Source organism: Malurus melanocephalus, unplaced genomic scaffold (genome assembly GCF_030028575.1).
Source record: "Malurus melanocephalus ecotype Western Australia unplaced genomic scaffold, MMel_1.1 scaffold_325, whole genome shotgun sequence".
Lineage (NCBI taxonomy): Eukaryota > Metazoa > Chordata > Aves > Passeriformes > Maluridae > Malurus > Malurus melanocephalus.
Window position 1 is genome coordinate 477,114 of NW_026623557.1, and position 23,323 is coordinate 500,436.

Sequence of the window (23,323 nt, forward strand, 5' to 3'; positions counted from 1 at the left end):
TCARCTTTTATGTAAACTTTGAATAAACTGTGTGTGCTGTTGCAGTCTTGAGTCTGTAATAACTGAATTTGGGAATCAGCCTGGTGTTTTTCAAGCTGCAGGGAGCTGGCTGCAGACAGCTGGGTTGAAAGCTTTGTGTCACAAGGGGGGAGCTGGGGGAGCATCTCTGCTTTTGCAAACCCTTAAGGCTGTTTCAGAATAAGATCCCTGAAGTCTTGCAGTGTATTTATGGGGTTGTAATGTTGTTCAGAGAATGTTACAGTATCCTCTGCGGCAGAAGCACTGGTTTCGGGTTTCTGGTGCATGGTAAACAGCTCTGGGYCCCGGTGGTATGTGTGCTGCTCAGAGAGCTGTGCTGATCTGCTACACTGATAGGGTTTGTTTGGGTTTTGCAGAAGCTCCGTGTGTGAAAAATCTTTTAAGTCCCAGATCATCACATCTTGATCAGTTCATTAATCTAGACTGGGGCCTTCATGTTCAGAAAGATCCTGTCACATTTATAGCTCTCCATAGAAGAGTCCTTACCAACAACCAACCTTTTAAAAGAAAATGGAGGTGTACTGCAAAACYCTATCAGTTCCTGATCATCTGTATTGGAAAAGAGCTCTTGGTAGTGAATATTGTGATTCTGAGAAGTTTGATGAAAAGCAAGTGGCAGAAATCAAGTCTTAGGAAGAAGTGGTAAATTTGAAAACACTGAAATAAGTAGGATCGCTTCCCTTTATATTGGAGCAGCTCTAAAAATGTCACTTCTTTCCAGCACACATGAGAGCACAGGAAGCACTACAGAAAGAAGGAAAACCAAATGTATAGAAAAAGAAGGAAAACCATATATACTGATCTGATGTGAAACATGTAAATGTAATCCTTGCTGAAGCTTRGTCCTSCTGGTAGCATTTCTAGTGTGAGYTGTGTGGYTGGGATATGCTTGGCTGCTGTTCTGTCCTTGCTTTGCCACTGACACACTGTGTGGCCATGGGCAGCTGCTCTCCTTCATGGCATTTCAGATTTGGGCAGTGAAAAGGGTGGGATTTGCCTCTGAGCCTGGATCTCTGAGCATTGTGTCAATTCCGTGTGTCAGCCTCTTTTTCCATAATGGGCTTTCTTTAAGAAGATCCTGATTTTTGACACTTGAAGTGTGTGGCATTTTATGAAGTGTTAATATTTATAAAAGTACAAAGTATGTGGCTGTTGTAGAGGGACAGAGTTAAGGACAGGAGGGATYGAGAGAGGTTTTGGGAAGGTCAGCAGTGACAGATGTGATGGTAAGCCCCATTTTCTCAGCCTTTTTGGCTGGCATATTACTGACATTGCTTAAGAAGCCTTTTGCTTTTCTTGCTGCTCCCCTTCTGTACTAAAATGAGCCACTGTTGAACAAATGTCTGAAAAGCAGGAACATTTCTAGAAATATCCTTTGATTTCTGACTGGAAATGAGAAGCTGTCTAAATATTCTGAGTCTCTAAATAGCCACTGTCTGAAGGACACTATAGCCTTCCAGTCTCCTTCRTATTTGCATGTTCGTTATGTTTGCCCAGTGCGTTTTTCACCCTTTTATAACCTGGATGAAACCTGCATCTGGTGAAGGCATTGCTCACTGGTCCTTCCCAGCTGTCTGCAGCCTTCCCCTGTGCACAGCTGGCCCTGGCCATGTTGTGTTTGGYTAAAAATGCAGCCAAAGACTCCTTTCCTTGGTTGACACAATGGTGGGGTATGAAAAGCTGTCAGGGTAGGTGTGATAATRCTCTCAAAACCTGAGTTTTTCAGCTCTCCCTGAGGAGGCTGYCTTGGCACAGCACCTACCTGGTCATTCTGAGTCCAGAAGAGACAATGTTATCAGAGCAAGAGCCCAGGCACTGCAGACTTTCATTTATGCAAATCAAGTTAAATCTCCAAGCTTAAAATAGCATTGAATTTATAATGTAAACAAATCAAAGTTTCTTGTGGATTTGTTGGGGCAGGAATGTTTGCTTCTGGCGTACAGCTGACCTCTCACTTTCCTGTTCCATTTCGGGAGGTGCATACCTGAGCCTGCCTGTGTGAAATCAGTTGAGATAACATGTTCCTTGGCAGGTGTTGCAATTCCAATTTGCCAGTGGCTAAATTTGATCTTTGTTTTTATTTTTCTAACACTTCTTAATAGATCATGTTCAYGATGGAGAAAAAATATTTGTCTGGTCCAGAATCTCCATCTTCAAGATTGAAGTATTATTTTTTAAAGGAGATTCATCAAATGTTTTGTTTATAAGGGGAACGTTTTGGTTGTTTTAAAATGTTTGATTTAACTTCAGCACAAAGTTCCCTGCTGTCATTTGTGGTTTGTGAGCGATAGAACATCCCTCTGCAGCCCTGAGCCTGCTGCTATGGGAGGATTTCAGGTAAGGAGGATGAACCAGGTAACCAAGCAAACSACCTGCCCTAAATCTGGCTTTTAGAATGAGCTCTGGCTGGGATTAGTATCCTCAGGCTCCAGCTGGGATTAACTTTATAGGCAGGAATAGTAAAATGCTAAAACGTGGTCTCYTTGCCAGTCCTACACACATTCACACCATGTAGGAATATTTTGGTTTCTCTTGCCTGCCCCTTTGCTCCAACACACAATGCATATAATCTGATTCTCTGAATGAACCTTTGTTTGGGGAAATACTGTTAGTTTTGGCTCCTGGAGAGCTGAGCTGACAGGCCCAATTCCCCAGAAAAACAGATTGGAGATTAAAAAACAAACTAAAACCACGCCTTCAAAAAAAAATGCTGGGGAGAAGCCAGAAACTTCCTATTCTGTGTTGCTGAAAAAGCTAATCTCTTTAGCTACTGTACTATCAAATCAGATTTTTATCCTRTTACTTAAATTAAGAGCCTCATTGCCATTATGTGTAATAGAAGTAAAATTCTTACCCTGCCTCAAAAATTTGCGTGACCATGTACAGGAAGGAACTGGGGAGAGGCACGGCGGAAGTGGGTTTTGAGGCTGAAGCTAATAAGGCAAAAAAGAGTTGTTTTAGCACAAGGGCAGTGAGAATCTGTTACCTAAACAGGAAAACACAGGACATTTCTCTAGCTTGTTCCCATCAACTGAATTGACAAAATTCAGATTTGGAAACAAAATAATCTGTTTACAGCCATAGCATAGTAGACTTCAGGGTCTGTAGGGGAAGTGAGTCCTCCAGATGTGAGTAGCTGCTTCCCAGCCTATCTGCTGGCTTTGCTGGGATACATATTTGGGCAGCAGGACAGGCCAGTGGAATCTAAACCACAACGCTTGGAGGTTTGTGTTTAAATTCCACAGACAATAGATCTTGGCCAGGTATTCTCTGAGTGCAAGAGAAAAAATAATACCTCCTGAGTTGGGAAACCAAATGTAGCCAGAGATTTTCCTTGTCCCTGCATATCAAARCAAGTGAAAGATGAGAGGATGGAAGCAAGGGGTTTATGTGCAAAGCACAGTGGTATGTCAAAAAAMTGCATGTCCCACTTCTAGTGCTGTCACTCACCCCCTTTGTGGTCATGGGCGTGTAATTCACTCTTTACTTTTTTTAAGCAGGACATCCTGCATTCCATCCTTACAGGGTATTTTAAAAATTTCTTACTTTGTACAGCATTTAGTTCACTGCAATCCCAAGATCACTTCCCAGCTGAAATTCCAGCTCAGCAACTTTCACACGTAATGGTGTGGAGAATGAACTGAAATTTTTCTGAATGGGAAAARGGGATTTTCCAGGCTGGTGTTTATGGCACAATCCTCCCTATTGCCTTCTATTAGAAAAGAATTTAAACATAAGGCTGTGGTATTGTTGTGAATGTTTCCGAGGGAGGTAAAAAATGGGAAACTGCAAGTTGAATCAGTAACAGCTGAATAAAGCATTTGAACTGTCTAAAACCCATAAGTTCTGCCATGCTATACCATATAGTTCCCATTTAATTGACATGTATTCAAATCACCTGTTTAGTGGACAATATATGGAATTTATCTTAATATTTTAAAGTCTGCTTCTCTGTCCCTTCAGTGCTCTTTGTAGAAATCAGTTTCCTGAAATGCTGGTGTTTCTTAACACTAATAAGTAATGAAAGATCCCCAAATTGCATCTAGGTTTGCACACAGATAAATGTCACTTTCTGCTCAAATCTGGAGGGTGCTTATATTGTGTGGTTTTATATTGACTGAAGTCCATCTTAAAATCCTCTGAYTAAGGGAGGAGAGCAGGAATTCTTCTGTTGTGAGTCATCTCATCTCATAACAGAGCTTGGTCGTGCTTCTACAGATGTCGGAAGGAGTTTCTCATTGAGTTTATTAATTCAATGTTGTTTCAGTGCTAGGGAGAGCTACTGGTTTAAATTTTGCAGCTGTGAATGGCATCTCACTTGGATCTGTTAAGAAAGGTCACCCCTTTGCCTTGTCTCTACCGAGTCAAAAGAGTCCCTAAAATATCCTGCAAGATCATTTACTGAGTGGTATTAACCTGGAACAAAATGATGAGATTCTCAGAAGCAAAAYTTAGCATGTAAATGGATACTGTCAGTGTACTGTTTGAATATAAACCTTCTCCCTAATTACATTTCAAGTGATTGAAGAAAAATTTATAAATCAAAGGTGTTGAAGGGAATCAGGTCACAGTCTCACAGTGGATGTCTGTTTTTTGTATTTCACTGCAAATTTTGTGATGTTTGAAGGTTTGTAATCGTTTTAAAACACAGCTACTTTCACTGGAGTTTTAGAAATTGAGAATTGTGTTACTGTGACAGATAAGTGCTGCTTTATCTGCCTGCTTGGATCTCAGTTGCCTAAGGTAGTTCCTGAGCTGGGAAAAAGCATGTTAAAAACCTTGGGAATAGACTCCAGCCTCTCTTGTGTGTCCAGGACTAGTGGGTGAAAATTGCAGCAAATGGAAGTGGCAGGCTCAGGTGCCTGCAGCCTTTCCTGTGACTCCTCCAAAGCACGTTTGGGCCACTTTGTSCAGGRRGATTTCCAGCTCTGTTGGCTGTTGAGCTGAAGCTCTTTTGGCTGGTTTGCTGTGATCAAATCACTTGATGAGGACATTTGGACTCAGGAGGTGGAGATTTCTACATGGGAGRCTGAGCTGAGCTGCTGGAATGCACTGCAAGTTACCCGTCAGATGGTTTTCAGCTGCTTTGATTTGATCTGTGTATGATAGTGARGAGAGTATGAAAGTCACCTATTCCTCCAGCGCTGTTTACATGAGCTGAGCTTCAGGCAGCAGCGTTCCCTGCAGGATGCACTCCTTGAGTTCTTGTGCTTGGACACCCTCTGTGCAGCACCAGCATTCCCACACGCTGTGGGTGCAGCTGTCCTGGCTTGTACCATGCACTGTTGGTCCARTTCTCCCTTGGGATGTTCTCCTGCTCCCCTGTTTGGAAGCAGCATCCCTGCAGAGCTGCAGCAGCTCTTGGAGAGGGACCCAAACCCATGTGGGGTTATTTTATTGTGCTACAGCTGCAGTGACCATCCATCCATCCATCCCTGATCCATCCATCCCTGATCCATCCATCCCTGATCCATCCATCCCTGATCCATCCATCCCTGATCCATCCATCCATCCATCCATCCATCCATCCATCCATCCATCCATCCATCCATCCATCCATCCACCTGTTGGGAAGTTGTTCCACACTTGCTGGAGGAGTTGGCATGGTCTTACAGAACTGGCAGGAGCAGCAGCCAGATGGTCTCTCCAGTTGTTTGGGTATTTTCCTTGTTGCTGTTTTGCTGCTTTAAAATCTGAAGACTGCTTTCAGTTATGCAGCTGCTCTCAGTCACAGTGTTGTTCAAAGTAATTGACTTTCCATTGACTTTGGAATTTGGAATAGTATCTAAATATTGTTGTCAGCTTCATGCTGATTCTTCTCCACTGAGGCTGAAGTCGTTTCACTTATGACCTCAAGCTGGACTTGTGTTTTGCTCCCATGGGAACTAAAAATAATAATTATTTTAAGAATAGGTTTTTAATCACTTCCTTCTTTTGATGTACTAGTCTTGTTTAGCTTTTTCTAAGAATGTAATTGAAAATATTTTAAACTATTTGTGTTTTAATTCCAGTTTTAATTAGCTCTTTGAAGATGCAAGGAGTGTACCAGACTTGATTACAGTTCCTTTTAGTCTTTTTATAGAAAAGCATTTGCTCTTGTTATTCTGAGTGCAGATTATTAGAGTTTTGTTGCTTTGGCAAACTGTCGAGTCACACTGAGCTATGAAGAGATGAACATTAAGTTGACAGATTTCTTAGTCAAAGGCATGTGGGYACTTTGTCAGCACTGGTGATGCATCACCACGTTAATCTCCTGTCTCCAAACTGTTAATGTACAGATGAGAAACAGGAAAAGAGGCGCTTTAGTCTGGGTTTAGAAGGAAAGATAAGGTGTGCAGTGGTTCMGTGGCAGAGCAGGCTGTGCAGTGAACCCTGAGGGTGCTGGGATAGTTTGCAGTGATGGGAGAAATATTAAGTGGGTGGAGATCCACTCTCTGCACTGGTATATGAGCTGGGTAACAGTGAGAGGAAATACTTCATTTGGAGATCTTTCCATAAACTAAGAGTCTTGAAATTTAGAMGTGGAATTTTGGGAGATGTATTTCAAACGGTGGCATATGGATGCATGACTGGAAAGAAATAATCCAGAAGGATTTCCTAAATGTCTGTGATCATTCACAGTTTGATTGTACTGAGGGTCATAGAGCCCAGTGACAGAGAATAGCACAAATATATTAACTATTATTATTCTATTCCTTGCTAGTAGTTGATATGGTTTGCTGTCACTCCCAGTCAGCTAAAACCCCTAAAAACACGAGGGAGAGCCTGGGATAGGCACAATTCCTATACATTTAACCTCTGGCTTGAAATTTAGTTTATTATGAGTATTTCCTACTTCCTCTGCYCTGTCAAGAGTATGGATTAATGATTCATAAAGGTGTGTTTTAAGGGCTGGGTACTTYGTGTTTATACAGTGCTTACTAGAGTCCTGCTGCCTCTTCCTTTTTCCTTCCATTTCTCTTCCACCTCCCAGGATCATTCATACATTAGACATTTCTTTTTCCAGCCTTGCCTTTCCTTGGAGAAAAGTTACTCTTTGTAGCCTGCTGGTGTTCCTTTGTGCCCAGCTCTGATTACCAGAAGTGTRGAATTGGTGGGTTAGGTTTTTTCTTGGGCCAGAATTGGCCCATTCTTCCTTTCCAGTGTTTCCAGCCTGGAAAATCAAATGGAACTGTAGAAATGGACTTCAAAAAGTCCAAACCACAACTGTATTTGACCAAACATGCACAAGCCTCTTAATTTTGAGTAATCTCAATCCCAATTGATGGAAGTTTATTCACAGGTGGGGATTTGAAAAGGTGTGATACTGGCAAAGTGTGGGTGAAATTAATTTCATTCCTGCTGATATTTGTGAGACCAGTTGGGATAGATTTTAGTTCTCATGGATGAGAGCAGAGTCTTGACTGGATTCACTTCTGGCTGCTGGCTCAGTGAACCATGGACAGCAAAAGCTGTGGCTGGCCAAGCGTGGCTTGCTGATGTTTTATCTGTTGACAGTTTGACTCTTTTTTGGGGGGATGCTTCGTCTCGAGAGGAAGGGAGAGAGAAAAGGTGGAAGCAGAATGATTTGTTTTCTGTTTTGTTGCAGTGGAAGGCTGGTTTCACCAAAATGGAAAAATTTTAAGGGATTGAAACTTCAGTGGAGAGATAAAATCCGTCTCAATAACGCCATCTGGAGGGCCTGGTATATGCAGTGTAAGTACCGCGCTGGGGGCGGGTCTGAGAGCCAGAGGATTGAAATTACTGTGTAGTGAAAAGCTCAGGAATCTGCTCAAAGCCTGATATRTGGGAGGCAATGCTGTTGGATCTGGGCCTTTCTAGATGTGCCCACACCGAGGGTCTGCTGAATGCTCCGAGCTCACCCTGTTTGCCATYGGTTATCAGGGAGGAATCCTGGCTAGACTCACCTTGCCAGTGAWGTGACAGAGCTCTGCAGGCCCTGCACGTGCTCAGCACTCACATTTTCATTGCTGTTTCAGACCTGGAGAAGCGCAAGAACCCCGTGTGCCACTTTGTGACCCCTCTGGACGGCTCCGTGGATGTCGATGAGCACCGTCGGCCAGAGGTGYGTGAAACCCCGGGAACAGCCCTGTGAGCTCTAGGGTTTGTAACAGGATTTTCTAGTCTGCTGGAAACAAGGGCAGCATAGCAAATCTGGGCTCTGTTTTTATTTAGAATGAACCATTAAAAGCAGACTGAACCTGGTTTTGTAAGTTCATCACATTGAGATGATCAAGGTGTAAGCAGAAGGACATTTGTTATCTGTGTGACTTATGTTAATTTTATAGGTTAATGAATCATAAGTTGTAGAAGGGCTATTTGAATAGTTAAGATTTTGACAGCYGCTGCTGTCTTCTGACTGAAAGTTGGTGGGAAATCAGAGTGATGACTGTTTTCAGGACTGAATCTAAGTGACCTTGGGAGAGTTTTCTGTATTTTATATAATTGGTGAGGTGTGGTTTCTTTTTCTGTGTCAAGGTAAMTTCACAGACAGAGCAAATATGAGTTTGTGTTCTTTCACTTTTGTGCTCTTGTAAACATAAATGAAAACTAACATCTGCCCTCTGGCTCCTTGCAGAAAACCAGTGAGGCCCTTGATGTGGCAATATGTGACTCTCTATACTGCATAACTCTAGAATAATTTATTACTCAGAGGAGTTCCAGATGAGTTTGTGGAACTGTCTCAGGTTTTTGAAAGAACAGTGTTGATGTTTGTGTTGAAARTGACCCTCGAACACAAAGTTAAGGCTCTCATTAGTCTGCTCTCCCCAACTTACACACTGCTCTCTGCGATACATTGAAGACCCATATTGTCTGACCCTTTTGTTGCCATTAGTGTGTGGCCTGCAAGGTCYTCCCTGAGCTGGACATCAGATTTCTATTGCTTTGCATCATTCGTAGCAGCTTTTGCTTATGTGTRCGTCTGTGCATGTGGCCTTGTGAAATCCACAGGGTGTTGTGTGCTTTATACATTATATTTCAGTAAATTAATTTAAAAGGGGTATTTTTGGCCATTTCTTAACTGTTGGTTATGGTTGAGCTGCTGTGGGAGATGCTGACAGTGCAGTCAGACATCATCTYGTGTTTGGTTTTTGTGGGAAGGGTGAAGTTAGTACTGTCAGATTTGCTCTGTAATAGCTGAACTCTGGGACAGTGTGGGCTGCTGATACATGAGCTCAAACAGAATCAGCATGCTTTCTTTTGCATTTTTTATGCCTGAATATTTGCTTGGAAATTTATTGAATATTCAGCCCTTACWTGATTCCGTGTCATTCATGGTATGTGTTTGTGTTCTCAGGCCATTGCAACAGAAGGGAAATAYTGGAAACGAAGAATTGAAATAGTCGTCAGGGAATACCACAAGTGGAGAACATACTTCAAGAAAAGGGTCTGTTGGTTTACACAGTCAAAGTAGTTTWCTTGAGCTTGATCAGTATGTTGTTGCTTTTTGAGTTTTTTTTATCACTTTTCCTGGCATGCAAGAGTACTTAAAACAGATGATAAGCTGGTAGAGACATGCTCATCTGACTAGTTCCACTTAAATAAAAATTATTGTGCTGTGGCTGATTGTGCATGATTGGGTCTTAAAAGTTTTGCAAAATCAGGTCTTCTGCTGGCACATACAGGACCTATTCTGACTTTACCATCTGTTCTTTTCTCGTTTTGCAGTTACAGAAACATAAAGATGAAGATCTTTCAAGTTTGGTCAGGGTAGGTAACACCACTGGGAAGTGGCAGCATTTGTGCTTGTAGAACCTGCAGTAGATAACAAAGCTGTAACATGCAGTAGCTTGCTGTGATTAAAATCTAAAGACAAGCATCTTGCTTAAGCCTTAATTAAGGTTAACACCATCATGTTCTGTGCCTTAGAGAGCAATGTAAAATTTGTAGCTTAAATTGGATGGAGGAGAGGTTGAATGTAAAGTGCTGTGACAGAAGAAATGAGAMTCAGCATTGCATGTCCAGAGAGATCAGTGTCTTTGAGGGCTGGCACATGATTTCATCTTGCTACTGAGTTGTAGCTGGCACTGCTGCCTTGCTTGTGTAACTGGATCTGTGAAGATGTGTGAGCCACATGTTGCAGATCTTCCTGCTGTGCCCACAGCTCAGGCAGATAGTGTGCCAGAATCCTAAAAAAGGCCAAAAGGGTTAAAGGAACAGTGGTATCACTATTTAGTATGTCCTCTCAAGCTRTCAAACCTGCTTTGGGTGTATAAACTGATGATCAGAAGCACTGTTCTGTTTGTGCAAGGCAGTGCAGTTTAGGTCAGCCTGTAGTGAGGGATGGGTAAGCCAAGTCACATTATGTTGTATTTTTCATGGGCAAAAAGTGCCTTGTGCAAACTCAGAGTGCAATTACACTTTACTACGCTTCAGAGTTTCAGCTACATCTCACAAGACAGGAGTTGTTTGCTTTGCATTATTGCTGTTCATGTTATTTTTAATCTTTATTCAAACCAAAGGATTGTTAAATTAGTTGCRAAAATACTTGTGTAATCAATCAAASAAGAAAATRTTGTTATTTGTCTTATATCCTTCTAGTCAACAACTGCATTTTGGGCAAAAACCTTTCCCAGAGTGTTGTGGTGTTTCAGTGAGCTGAAGTTGCTGATGTATCAGAAGTGCCACTGATCTGTTTCAGTCCATTTGATGGCTCCTCAGGGAAAGGTTCTTTAAAAATGTGAAAAATGTAGGCTGCTTTTATAGATCTGYACCAGACTGCTTTGGCTTTGTCCAGGCAGCCTGACCTCTCTTCCTTTCTTTTGACAGGATGATGATGTGGTTCTCTGGCARAAAAGAAGGTATGGCAGAGAAACCCCTGTGCCAATGGAGGAAGGCAGCCTCTTGGATGCAGACATGCTCATGTCCGAGTTCACAGACACCCTGTTCTCCACACTGTCTTCGCATCAGCTGGTTTCCTGGCCGAATTCCAGGGACATAGGTATTTGTTGTCTGTAGCTGTGTTGCAGTGAGAACCCCTACAAAAACTGTGGTTTGTTGCCTTGGTGTTCTTGCAATCTGCCTAAGTAATCTATTTTATATTGCTGATACAGATGAAAACAGGTCAGGGAATGTGGCTGTCTTACAGTTCTGTGGGTTATGGAATCCCGGTTAATAATCCAAATTTAATTTCTGTCTTAGCTTCTTATATGTTGCTCCCAGCTTTGCTTGCTAATATTGCTCTGAATGAGTCTGTAATGAATATTTACCTTATCAATRGTGAAGGCACTGTGATTTATCTCAAACCATAGTTATGTGTCTGTTTTTAAGTGAGTGCCTGTGTATTTTTGCTTGGTTTTGTCCAGTACAACCAGTGCAAATTGCWTCTGTACAAACAATCCCAAGAGCTGTTCAGCTCTTTCTGGAGTCTCTGACTGTGATGGGACAGCACATGTCCACTGTTCACCATCTTTGCTRCGTGGATGTCTGAGCAGCTCCAGGGCAGCCATGGTTTACATGAATTGTACTCAAGGCAAATGAAATGGGTGATGATTTAACTTTTTAACTTTAACTTTAACTTTTTCTGCTACGAGCTGTGGTGGCTCAGGCTGTGCTTCCCAGCAAGGCTGTGTGTGGTGCAGCAAGGACAAGACAGGAGGTTTGGGAGCAGGAGGTATCTGAGCTTGGCAATCCCAGATGTCATTAGAGCCTTCAGGTTTCACCTCTTCCATTTTAGTAGTTGAAAGTTTCATTCCCCAGTGGCTTTGATTTCTGCACCGTGCTGTGGATCTGAAGAGAAGCAGATGCTCAGTTCATTTCAGCAGCAGTTTTTCTGTAACATCTCAGCCAAGCCTGGCTGTGGAGTGTTTTATTCCTACTAATGTTAYTATGTGAGTGATATGAAGCTAATCTAATCTATCTCCTGATTTTTGCAGGACACTTAGGAAATGCTGACATGATTCAACCAGGGCTTATTCCTCTCCAGCCAAATTTTGATTTTATGGATACTTTTGAGCCTTTTCAGGGTAAGAATCATCTATAGAGTTCATTACTTTCTGAAATATTGCAGTGATTTATGAACTAGGTTTTAAAAGAAGTGTAGGTGTTACAGGTATCTATGGTTTACCCATTTCATACTTCTTAGTACAAAAGATGAAGACATTTAACATTTTGTTTGTGTTTAAATATTTTATGGCACTGTCAGGAATTCCATATGACATTAAACTACTGCTGACAGCTTTGATAGTTGTGGATCTTCATGGAAGTCAAGAGTCACAGCTGTTTGCTGGCTCTGCATGCAGTCTGTATCAGTTCAGATAACTGAATTTAGTGGGACTTGCTGGGGTTCAGCTCTTGGCTGGCTGTGTGTAGATGAACCTTAAACAGAGGACTGATTTTCGCATTGTCCCAGTTTTCACGAAAGTTGAAGAAGTCAGCCCTGAAAAGATYAGTTCTTCTGGAAGACAGCAATTCATTGCTCAGTCACCAGCAGCTGAATGAAGCAAAAATCTCACGGTTTCGCTATTTACTAAATAATAATGACATTCCTGTGAATTTTAGGATCTAGCAATGCTGTACYTTGAGTATGAAAATTAGAAAATTAAGAGGTGATTTTTCATGTTTCAGAACTATTCACGCCCAGTCGCTCCAGTAATTATTTCCCTTCYGTGTCTGCTGTCAGCTCAGCTACCACAGACAGCAGCAGCCACTCTTCCCAGGTAAGAGAGGTTTAAAACAGAAGGCTCTGACACGAGCCATGTCCTCTCAGGAGGAGCTCAGACATGCCTGAATCAGCGATATTTCTCTTGTCTCTCAGTCTCCTGTCCTGCCGTCGGGTTCATTGCCCAACACGCTCCCAGCAGGGAACATCAGCGACGGACTGATTCCTTCCTCAGTACCTTCTCCTGTCATTCCTGACGTTGTTGCTGACCAGTGTTCCAGCATTAGAAGTGGGGGATCTTTCATCCAGCCAGCAGAATTCCCTGCYGACTCGTCTCTCAGCGGGCCACAAACTTTCATGTCAGTGTTCCAGCCGGCCCTGCCGCTGCTGCAGCCCCCGAGCGCACAGCACCCATCGCCGCTGCCCGCGGTGCCGCTGAGCCCTGCACCGGCMGCCTTTGCTGCTCCAGAAACGCCCAAATTCGGCCTCTGTGAATCCACGGTCATCACTCACACTGCTTCGGCCACGCTGACCCAGAACGCTCCTGCCACCACCTTCAGCCAGAGCCAGAGCCTGGTGCTGGCCACGCAGCAGCCGGGGGCAGGAGTGCCTTGTAACCTGGCCTTCCAGACTGCTGTTGTGCAGGGGCAGCCCCGGCCCCAGCTGCAATCCCAGCTGACATTTGCACTCCCCAAACCTGTTCCTCTGGCCAGTGCTGGGACAAGGCCCAAACAGTCACAGAAAATAGTGCCTGCTCCGAAGCCTGAAACAGTGTCCTTATTGGTAAAGAATGCCTTCATCACCCCAGGTGAGGAGCACTGTGTGGGGATGTTTTCCTTTTCTGAATGGGGTCAGCAGGAGGGAAAGACCTTCTTGCTTTTCTTTCTTTACATAATAAGTTAAAATCAATCTTCTGAGGGTGTCCACATAACCCCTGGATCCACTGGCTGAATGCAGTGGATGCACTGTTCAGTGGGATGCTCTAGACTGCTGTAAGGGTTGGAAGCAGTTTGGCTGAGTGTGAAAAGCTGACCTGTGAAAGGGGGTCTCTCCCTGTAACATCTGTGATGGGCTATGCTCCTGCCCCATAGAAACCTTGGATTTAGGTGGAATGCTGTTGTGATTAACTGCCCCTCAGAGCATTCAGCCACAGTGGAGGGGGAGATAGCTGGGAGAGAGTGTTACCTTCCCCTAGGAGAGGAGAGGAGGAGATCTCCTGAGGGAGCTGGACATCTTTGTCTCAAGCAGTCAGAGAGACCCATGAGATGCTCAGAGTCAGGAGCAGATTTTAGGTCAGGGTAGGAACACCTGGGACCTTCACACTGGGTGGGATTTGGAGCTATTAGCACTGCACAAGGTGAAGAATAACAAGATGAGGAGAGAGAATTTTGCTTGAGGTGTTTCTTGTGGGAAATCTTAAGGCTGGAGCATGAGAGGCAACGTGCTTTTCTTGGGATTATTGCAGGCTGTTTTTAGACTTGTGCTGGCTGGGGGCCAAGTGACTTCAGCCACTTGAAATGTGCAACAATAATTCAAGAAAAAGCCTGCCTGGAGGAGTATTGTTAAACAGGCTCTACTAGGGAGTAGGTGTGTTTGCCAGGGCCTGATAGTGAGGTTRCCCACCGAAAAGAAAAATCACTGTTCAGGAGAAGAACAGACCCAAGAGCTAATTCTAGGATGTCACTGGGACCAATTTGGTCCATGATTAATAGTGTTCCTATCTATAGTATGTTATAAACCAGCAGTAACTTYAGCAATCAGGACATGCATTTCTCACCTAGTAATGATTGTAGGCAACTCATTTTCAGAAAGCCTTTGCTCCTCCTTTTCTCAGTACTTCCTGGGTTGTTCCTCACCCCATATATTACTTTCCCAATACTCCACCATTTACTTCTAGACCATCACAACCACTGGCTTTGTTTCCCATGTAGATTAGTGGCATGTGTTTGGGGGTCATGGTGTTCCTAAACTATTGGGACATCAAGCTCAGGGGACAACTCCAAAAATTTATATAAATACTAGAGCTTTATTTTTGGCAGTAGAATGAACATCGGTACTTGTAAGTGAGGCATTTATGCCTGTCATTTGTCTCCAGGACAAACAAATCATCTGCTGATTTTAAAGCAAATTGCATTATATCTTTTGTTAGAAAGGGATGTAAGACATTGACTGCTCTGTGGTATAAGGACTCAAAAATGTGTTCAGATTGTCTCTTCAGGTGCAAGACTTCACTGCTATCACCACTTCAGGATAAATGTGCAGATTTTTGAGAGAAAAGTCTGCAAAAGATACATTTGTAGAACAGAAACATGAATCATGTAAAGTGACTTCTAAATATTGTTGCTGATTGTTGCAGTTCCCCAAATGTGGAAGTCAGAAAGGCCAAGCCTGTGCAGCAGCATTAATGCACTGGTGAGAGTAGGTTCTTGAGCTCAATAGAGATGTCGTAAGTCCGGCTGAACATCAGTGAACAGTGGAAGGGTTGTGATTCCAGCTTGAGATGTGGGAATGCTCAAAGAATGAACTCCCTGTGTCACAGCTCTCCTCCAGACAGACCCACGCAAGGGCTGGCACAAGGTTTGTGCAATCCACAGGCCTCTCTTACAGGGCCTGTGCACAAACTCCAGTTGAGTCAAAACACAGTTGTCAGTCACAGGTGACACTGTCAGGGAGGGGACTTWGGATAACCCTGCACTGTCTCCCTGTCCTGCTGTGTGTGTCCTTCAGAACCTGATGCTGAACTGCAGAGGGGTGGCTCAGCAGGGGCTGAGCTGTGCTGACACTTTTCCTGCATCGTGACTTTACGAGTACAAAGGAGAGCTGAGCCAAATGAGAGTGAAGCCAAATACATTTGGTTCMGTTTTATCAAAACCCAGACAGTAGCTGTGTCTTCACCCGATTTTTCCTTTAGTAACTATAGGATGGTCAATCATGTTCTGTSTAGACTGGGCAAGAACCATGTCAGCATTAATGGCATGTTAATAACTGCAYATATTGGTTGAATGGAGATCTTCACAGTGTCATGTGTAGAGATTTGCTGCTGTTCAGAATGGCCTCTAGCAGTCTAAGYACTGTACTCTTGGTTCTGTAGCATATTTTCTGGAATTTTGACACTGATTCCCAGTCACATTTGGTTGTCTTGTGGTTGTGTGTCATCTGAAGCAGCTGTAAAACCAGACARTGAAAGAAGCTGGAAGTGCTGAGGGAAAGGATTGAAGATACATGTACAAAGAAGCATGAAGTATTGAGTCATTGACCCTTCCTAGGTCAGCAGAGCAAACTGAGATCCCAAAGTGTGGATGGTCCTCCTCCTGTCAATCCCAGCTCTGACAGAATGAAGACACTTTGCATCTCCCTCAGTTACCACAAACCTCTGACAATTCACCTTGAAACAGTGACGCTAGGAAACTCAGAAATAGCTGGAGTGTTGARGTCCTTTGTACTGGATTAAGGGGGTGGAGATTGTTGGAAAACTGGTGGCATTTTATACTGCAGTGAAATAGTACAAAATAGATGCCCATTGATCCACCTGCCTGTTAAATGACAAGATACTTTACACAAAATAATCTCCAGCTTTTTCTTTTTTTTGTCTCATTAACTATTCTAACTGAATTATGTTCTTCAGCTGCCTTTCAGGGACAGTCCAGAGCTGTGATTGTAACTCCAGCACCTTTAAAAAGAGAGGGGATTTTGACGCCAGCCACGTCTCAGTCTAATGTTGCAATTGCACCAGCTGGAATTGTCAGAGTAAGGAGAAGAAAAAAAAATTATATATTTCTTTTCTAGGCCTGTTATTTGCAAGTAGTGAGAGCCATAATGTGCTCAAGAGGGTAACGAGTCCACTAAATCATGTTACCCAATGTATGCATTTGTGCATTCAGCATTGTGTTTGCTTATTTTTAATTTAGTCACTTYATGGGCCTGGAAGCACTTTCTAGTCTTGACAGACTGTCTCACACAACAGTAAGAKCCCAAGGAGGCCTGTATCACAGTGCTGTGGATGGGGATGGTTTGTGCTTTAACTGTGTAGAAACTAGAAGGAGCCCWGGAGCTCATCTTCCCTCTGCCATACTGTAAAACATGCCTTGGCTGTCTGTGGGTTTCCCCAATATGTTGTGTGCAGGAAGATGGAGATAGAGTTTAGTATATTATGCTGTTGATGTGTTATAATACTGCTTTAAGATATGAAAGGATACTGGTCTCCTGCCAGAAGCCTGACTTTGGTGCCTGCCAATTCCTTATATACTAGCCCTTGTTTCATGTCATCAGATTGTTAATCATGTATTAATTTGCTACTTTTAGTGAAAGGCAAGGTAACAAATCTCTCTCTCTCTCTCTTTCTCTTTCTTAATCTCTCTCTCCYCCCGCTTTCTCCTTTCCCTCATCCCTTCTCTCCCTCTGCCCCCACACTGCCCCTCCTGTTCTCTCTTTCTCTCTGTTTTTCTCTGTGCTATTTCTGTGCTGTTCCCAGGCTCCCCGGGTGACGGAGTTCCATAGTAACATTCTGGTTGGTCCAGCACAGCAAGCACCAAGTAGTCAACAAAGCCAGTCCACAGTCTCACATCTCTTCCCTCCTAGTGTAGTCCAGGATGTGTTGGTGAAAGGAGAGCACATCCCTTCCCACAGTTGCTGTTTACAAGTTCCCTCACCTACACCTAGTAAGTTAGAAAGCTGTAAGCATTCTCTCCCCTGCACATTGGAAGTGTGTTTCTGTTGGTTAGGCAGGGTGGAAATGGGCTTGAGGATCCCTAGATAATTTTTGAAGGAAAAGCTTTTCAGACCCTTCTACCCCAGAGCTTCAGTAGCATCCAGTAGTTTGCAGTTTTTGTCTGAAGTGACTCTGCAGTGTCCCCACAAACTCTGATTCTGGGCTTCCTGTAAGTGGCTCCTTTCTAAAAGGATGTGCTGTCATAGTCACCAAGAAATGAAAAGCATCTGTGTAGGAAGTGCTGGATAGGTTTGTTGTTCAGTGTCATGACTGATTTTGACTGGAGGATCTCAGACACAATCCTTGTGGGTAAGTGCAAAGACTCCTTTTGCATGTGCATCRATGGAGCATTACCTGGGCTGGTTTTGGTAGTTAATGGCTTAGAAATATCACCATCGTGTAGAGTCAAACGGGAGAGTCCAACAGGATGATGGAATCGCAGCCTATGCATCCAACATGCCTTTGCTGAAATGTGTCTGTGAAAGGATAGTACATCTTGCCATCCAGGATGTATGACACTTGTGACGTGGTATCCTGAGCTTTCCCAGCAGTCTTGATGTTTTCTAGCATGTGGTTGCTGCATCCAACCRTGTATTTTGGTTGCAGACTGCATTTCAGTTCAGTTCTGAGTAGAAACTTCTCAAATGTTACATTTGCTAGAGAAAATTGTTTGTTAATGTGTCTTGTGTTTTTTCCTTTATAAAGGCCGGGACTGTCAGAATTCAGGCCAGGCTTCCCCCTGTGCCTCTGAGCAGAGCCCCAGTCCRCAGTCTCCTCAGAACAGCTGCTCAGGAAAACCTGCCACTGACCCTWCTATGGCTGCATTTAAGGTGTGTGTTCCTATTTTTCTTCTTTGCCTTTGTAGCTCTTTTCTATCGTGATGTCTGAGCATGGACTAAAGGAAGCTGTGCTTCAGGACAGTAGCATACTTGTGTGTTGGGCTTGGCATATGTGCAATCCAAAATGTGAGACTTTAATAAACTGCTCTGCTCCTCAGGGATGTGTCACCAGAGGGGCCAGGCTTAGCTGTACCTCTGCAGGTCCTTGTGGTCATGGCAGCAGTTCCTGCTGTGGCTCACAGGAATGTTGTGACAGATGCCTTGGTCAAAGGTTTCAGGCTTAGTGTTCTAAACCGTGGCTTTTTGCCATTGTTGTGTTGGGGTTCTTCAGTCTGCAGGGCTCTGGCCATTGCTGGAGGGAAAGTTCTTGGCCTGCTGAGTTATTTACATGTCTCCAGTGATGCTATGCTGCTCCACAGAGAAGCAGCTTCACAGACTCTATGAGTTACACCTGTAAAACCCTTGGAGAATTGCTGGGCTAAGAACTCGGTGGTCTRGAGAGTGCTGAGCGCTGCTTGTACCTCACACACAACTGACCTTGTCAGAACACTTTCTGTGGTGGTATGAGAAACTTTTCCACAAAACCCCAATCAGAAGAATCAGCTGTAACCCTGTCATTCATTCTSTTGTGAAATGGGGTGGTACTTTACTGTTTTGCAAGTGCCACCCTCCTTTTGGCTTCTCTGCCCCTGTGCACCCTGTGAGTTGATGGCAGCTTGATTACTCCTAGGGCAGAAAGGTAAGTTTGACACCTGTAGCCTTTGGCTATAGTCAGTTCTAGATCTGTTGCAGAGGAGAATCAGAACTGCCTCCTGCTGACCGTGCTGCAGGTTGCTCATAAAAGTTGGCAGAGATGTGTTTGGCATGGATRCTCACAAGCAGTAGATGCATCCTGTTCTGCTGCTTGAGAGTTATTTAGTGAAGGAATAAATTAGTAGRGCTGGCTGGTGGTGTGAARGTGGTCACTAGGTGGAGGAGCATTYTTAAAAGCAGGGACACTGCAATGAAATAGGCTTCATAGTGATGTAAACACACCTGCTGTGACAGGAATTTCTTTGGATGTATCCTATTAGCAACTCTTCTAAAACGAGAACTAGTGATACTTGCCAGACTCCAGATGTATGTGCTTTTGTTCCTCTGCATTCTTAGTTAGATTAAACAGTCCTGTATTGCTAGGTAACATGGTTATTTCAGTTTGGCAAAGCATGGAGGGCACTGGAAATCTCAGTTCTGCTCTTGTGTCTGCATTTTCTGTGGTTTTGGGCAGCCACTTCACTGCTTTATTACATAGTTTTCCTCCATTATAAAGTGGGGTGATGGTGAGTTCCTGCCGGAAAGCTTCACTCTGCCAGGAATGTGTTCTCSAAGTACAAACCCTGTTAAAAAAGTTTCTTCACCCCAGGTTTCCTGCTGCAAACTCACAGGAAAAGGTAGTAATTGAGTGATGCAGCAATAGGAACAACTCGAGCTGGTGTTGCCAAACAAGACTCAGAACAAAGAAATCCCTGGGCTGTTATGGTCCCTGCACCTCCTTTGCGTGCCTGGCACACACATCTCAGTGCAGCAGGGATTTTTGCTCTGGAGTTTTTTTGTTCTTCCCTGGACCCTTTCTGTGTGTCCTTGATGTGACTGTGACGCGTGTAACCATCCCAGGGATGATCCCTTGCTGTTCCAGCCTCCAGCTGAGCTGGGCAGGAGCCACAKGGCGGCGGTGTGGCCCCAGCTTTGGGAAGGGATCTGCCGGCTGCTCCTTTGTCCTCAGTAGCTCAGAGGCCTGGGAATAATCTGGCATTCTCAGTGCSGTAGTAGAAAGTAGAGCTCCTTTTATAGCTTGGAAAGTCTTTTCTTTCTTGGACACCAACCTTGGGAGCTCCTGTCAGTGGTTTATGTAACTCCCAAGCCCTGAGATCCAGGGGCTGCAGGATCAYCCTGTGCCTAAAAAATCCTGCTGGTTATTTTCTTTGTTACTGATTGTGAGGTATTTCTACTACAGCCTGGACCAGTTCTGGGTCTACTGATCTTTGTTCTTTTGTTAATACAAATCYTAAATATTTTATTTCCTGATGACAYAGCTGAAACTTAGAAAGARGTGTAGGGTGATCTTTTCTTTCTGGTGAAGCACTAGACAAATAGTATCTTTCAAACAACCTTCCTGTGCCTTGCTGGTGAGTAACAAATCATGTGCACCYTGTACAAATCTAGAACATTCAGGTAATTTAATATCTTTCAAATCTTCTTACCATCCTGGCATGGGATGCTTAAAATAGTTGCAGATGTCAGAGGTGCTTGGTCCACAAATGTACTGTCAATTCATCATTAAAATYCTGGAGAGTTGTTCCAGGGGAGCCTGTGCATGCCAACAAAAATTACACTGAATTTGAATAACTGAAATAGTCATAGCAGTAGAACAGTAAAGGAGAATGGCATARACTGAGCTGATCTTATTTATGCAGAATCGAAGGATGAAGCATCTTTCGGAACAAAAACGAAGATTTAATATCAAGATTGGTTTCAGTGCTCTGAACAGCTTGGTGTCAGCCAACTCCAAGTCGGTAAGTACCTCAGCAGCACTTACAGTTTCATGTGGAATGWAAGAAAGAGCCATTCTAAAAGTCTTCTTATTAAATGTGGTCATTTTCCTGTTGAGTATGGCAGAGCACATGCTGCTGGAACACAGCAGTGAGCACAGGAATAATGGAAAAACTCAGGGAAATTCCTAAAATTTCCTACACCATTGAGCTCTCTGCCTCCCAGCAGGAGTCAGAAGYGTGGCCAGTTCAGATGATTTGGAAAATCTCTTTAGGACTCTTTACATCACCCAGAGCCTTTTTCCCCATCACCTGTCTTTTGTGCATGGGTTTACAGAGGAAAGGAATTCTGATTCCTTGTTGTCAAATTACTTGGTCCAAATTAAGTTTGTATTCTAGCTACACTAGTTAACTTAGTCCACTATTGTGAAATACAGATTTATCTGCTCAGCTAAATGTCTTTTAAATACCAGTAGCTTTGAAACATGGGCAGTATGGAAGCTCTTCGTGCAGCATGTTGATTTCTTTACATAATTCTTACAGTTTCAGAAATTTAGGTGATACATTGTTAGAATTTTCACTTCCTGACTTGARTAGCCTATTTGAAAGGAAATCCGTTTTGAAAGCTCAGCTTTGCTAAAATGTCTGGGTATTTTATTTCTGAAGTACAGATTTTTAATTGGTTCCTCCAAACTGAAGAGTATATTCATCTATCTCTTTTGATGGGTCCTTCTGTTTAATAACTTCAGGTTTCTCAAACTAAATAATTTATATTGCCAACTTCAAACAGCGCTTCTACCAGCACTATAAATCTGTCTGGAGATGTAGCACATCCTTCAGTACTTAAGTAAGAATTGTAAATATTTTTAGAGAACAGATAATGAAATAAAACATTTTAAATTATTAAAATACTTCTTTCAACAAAGTTGCAGAAATGTAATTTATGGTAGAAAACAGCCACTGCAGCCACATTTCTCTGGACTGGAGTGTGAAGAAAAGTCAGAGAAATTCAGAGTTGAGTATTTGAAGTGTTTTGCTCTGCCTGACCCTGTGCTTTTACACATAGTGAAGGAGAATGAAAAGGTGCTGAAGTGCAGGTTGGGAAGACAAACTCTTCACGAATCTCAGGTTGTTGCAGAAAATGAGCTCCGTGCCTGTGTTTTGATGCAGATCAGCCATGCCATCACACTCCAGAAAACAGTGGAATACATCGCTAAGCTGCAGCAGGAGAGGACACAGATGCAGGAGGAAACCAGACGCCTCCGGGAAGAGATCGAGGAGCTGAACGCCACCATCCTGTGAGAATGGGGAGCTTTCAGGGATGGAACAGGAGCCTCGTTATTGCTTGGGTCAGACAGCAGGGGGTGTGTCCTCTTTTGCTACGGGAATGCAGACAGCATTGTTGGGAAAAGAGTTTGTATTCCTGGCTGGAGCAGTTACAGTCTGAGAGAAGCCCCTCCACCAGAGATAGTGGGGAATACACAATTTTCTGTTGCTGCMGTTTAGTCTGGAGGAGAAATGTTTCCTCTTTGGTGGGATTCTGACATCTGAACATCTTTTCAGTTCTTGCCAGCAGCAGCTCCCTGCTACTGGGGTTCCTGTAACACGACAGAGGTTTGACCACATGAGGAGGTTGTTTGATGAGTATGTGAGAAGCAGGACCCTGCAGAACTGGAAGTTTTGGATTGTATCCTTTTTATATTGCCCTGCTGAACTTGGGCTTTGGTACTGGTACTTCTAGAGATAAGAACTTGGGTTTCTGATGCTGTGACTTCAAGCCAAGTTATTTAAAYAACAAATGTCCTCAGTTTTCATCCACATCTCTGTGTGGATATGGATTCTTGGAGAGCTTGTTCACCTCAAARTATGGGAAGTAACTGGAAAGTAAAATGCAACGCAGAGGCAAGGTTTTCTTGCTGCGTTATTGTACTGCAAGAAATCTGTAGTGGACTCTGCTGTAACTGCAGCTGTGGTTGTCTTTTGGGAAACTAGACACTAGCAAAGTTCAGGGGAAAGAAAATCAGTTACTGAAGCTGTTCAGAAACTTGTGCCTTTCCCTTTCCTTTTTTCTCCTTCAGGTCAATGTGGAGGAATTTTGCAAAATATAACTGTCATGAGGAGCTAAGGTTGAATTTTAATTCGGTCATAGTGTTATAGATTTGAAAATACAATTTGTGAAATGTTGCAGTCCCTCTGGCAGYTGAAGTTCTTTTAGAAATCCAGTGTTTTCTCTGCTGTAGCCTTTCCCATAGAACGTTTTGAACTCCTCTATTGTTGTCTCCCTTRACATTTAATGGTTTGCAGTTCAGCATTATTATTAAGCCATTGTTTGAGTCCTTCAATGAGATGGTTTCCACAACAAGCTTTAAGGATCTGAGGGAAACTGCACTGGCCTGGTTGGATCAGCACTGTTCTCTTCCTGTTCTGAGGCCAAGTAAGTGAAGTTCCATCCAACAACTCTTCCAGATCATAGAAAGTATAATATAATAGCATTTCTTAAAAGTCAGAGGATGACAAAGAAAGCACATGATGCTGAATGTGACTTTTTGTTAACTCAGTGGAAAAATAAAAGCCTCTTCTGACTRGGAGGACACTTGGTCATGTGCTT

General features: G+C 43.3%; 1 protein-coding gene across 2 annotated transcripts in view; it reads left to right on the forward strand.

Moving 5' to 3' along the window:
- MLXIP (MLX interacting protein) overlaps positions 1-23,323 on the forward strand; it is a 43,320-nt gene that overhangs the window by 14,700 nt on the left and 5,297 nt on the right. The window contains exons 2-16 of one of the 2 annotated variants that reach the window (XM_057377768.1): positions 7,628-7,734; positions 8,019-8,104; positions 9,338-9,427; positions 9,709-9,750; positions 10,810-10,981; positions 11,916-12,005; positions 12,607-12,698; positions 12,797-13,448; positions 16,266-16,387; positions 17,112-17,298; positions 18,054-18,178; positions 20,641-20,739; positions 21,886-22,013; positions 22,279-22,402; positions 23,020-23,149. In XM_057377768.1, coding sequence (XP_057233751.1) covers positions 7,628-7,734; positions 8,019-8,104; positions 9,338-9,427; positions 9,709-9,750; positions 10,810-10,981; positions 11,916-12,005; positions 12,607-12,698; positions 12,797-13,448; positions 16,266-16,387; positions 17,112-17,298; positions 18,054-18,178; positions 20,641-20,739; positions 21,886-22,013; positions 22,279-22,402; positions 23,020-23,149 — 2,246 coding nt within the window. The remainder of the gene's footprint in view (positions 1-7,627; positions 7,735-8,018; positions 8,105-9,337; positions 9,428-9,708; positions 9,751-10,809; positions 10,982-11,915; positions 12,006-12,606; positions 12,699-12,796; positions 13,449-16,265; positions 16,388-17,111; positions 17,299-18,053; positions 18,179-20,640; positions 20,740-21,885; positions 22,014-22,278; positions 22,403-23,019; positions 23,150-23,323) is intronic. The other variant, XM_057377769.1, reaches the window with a different exon arrangement.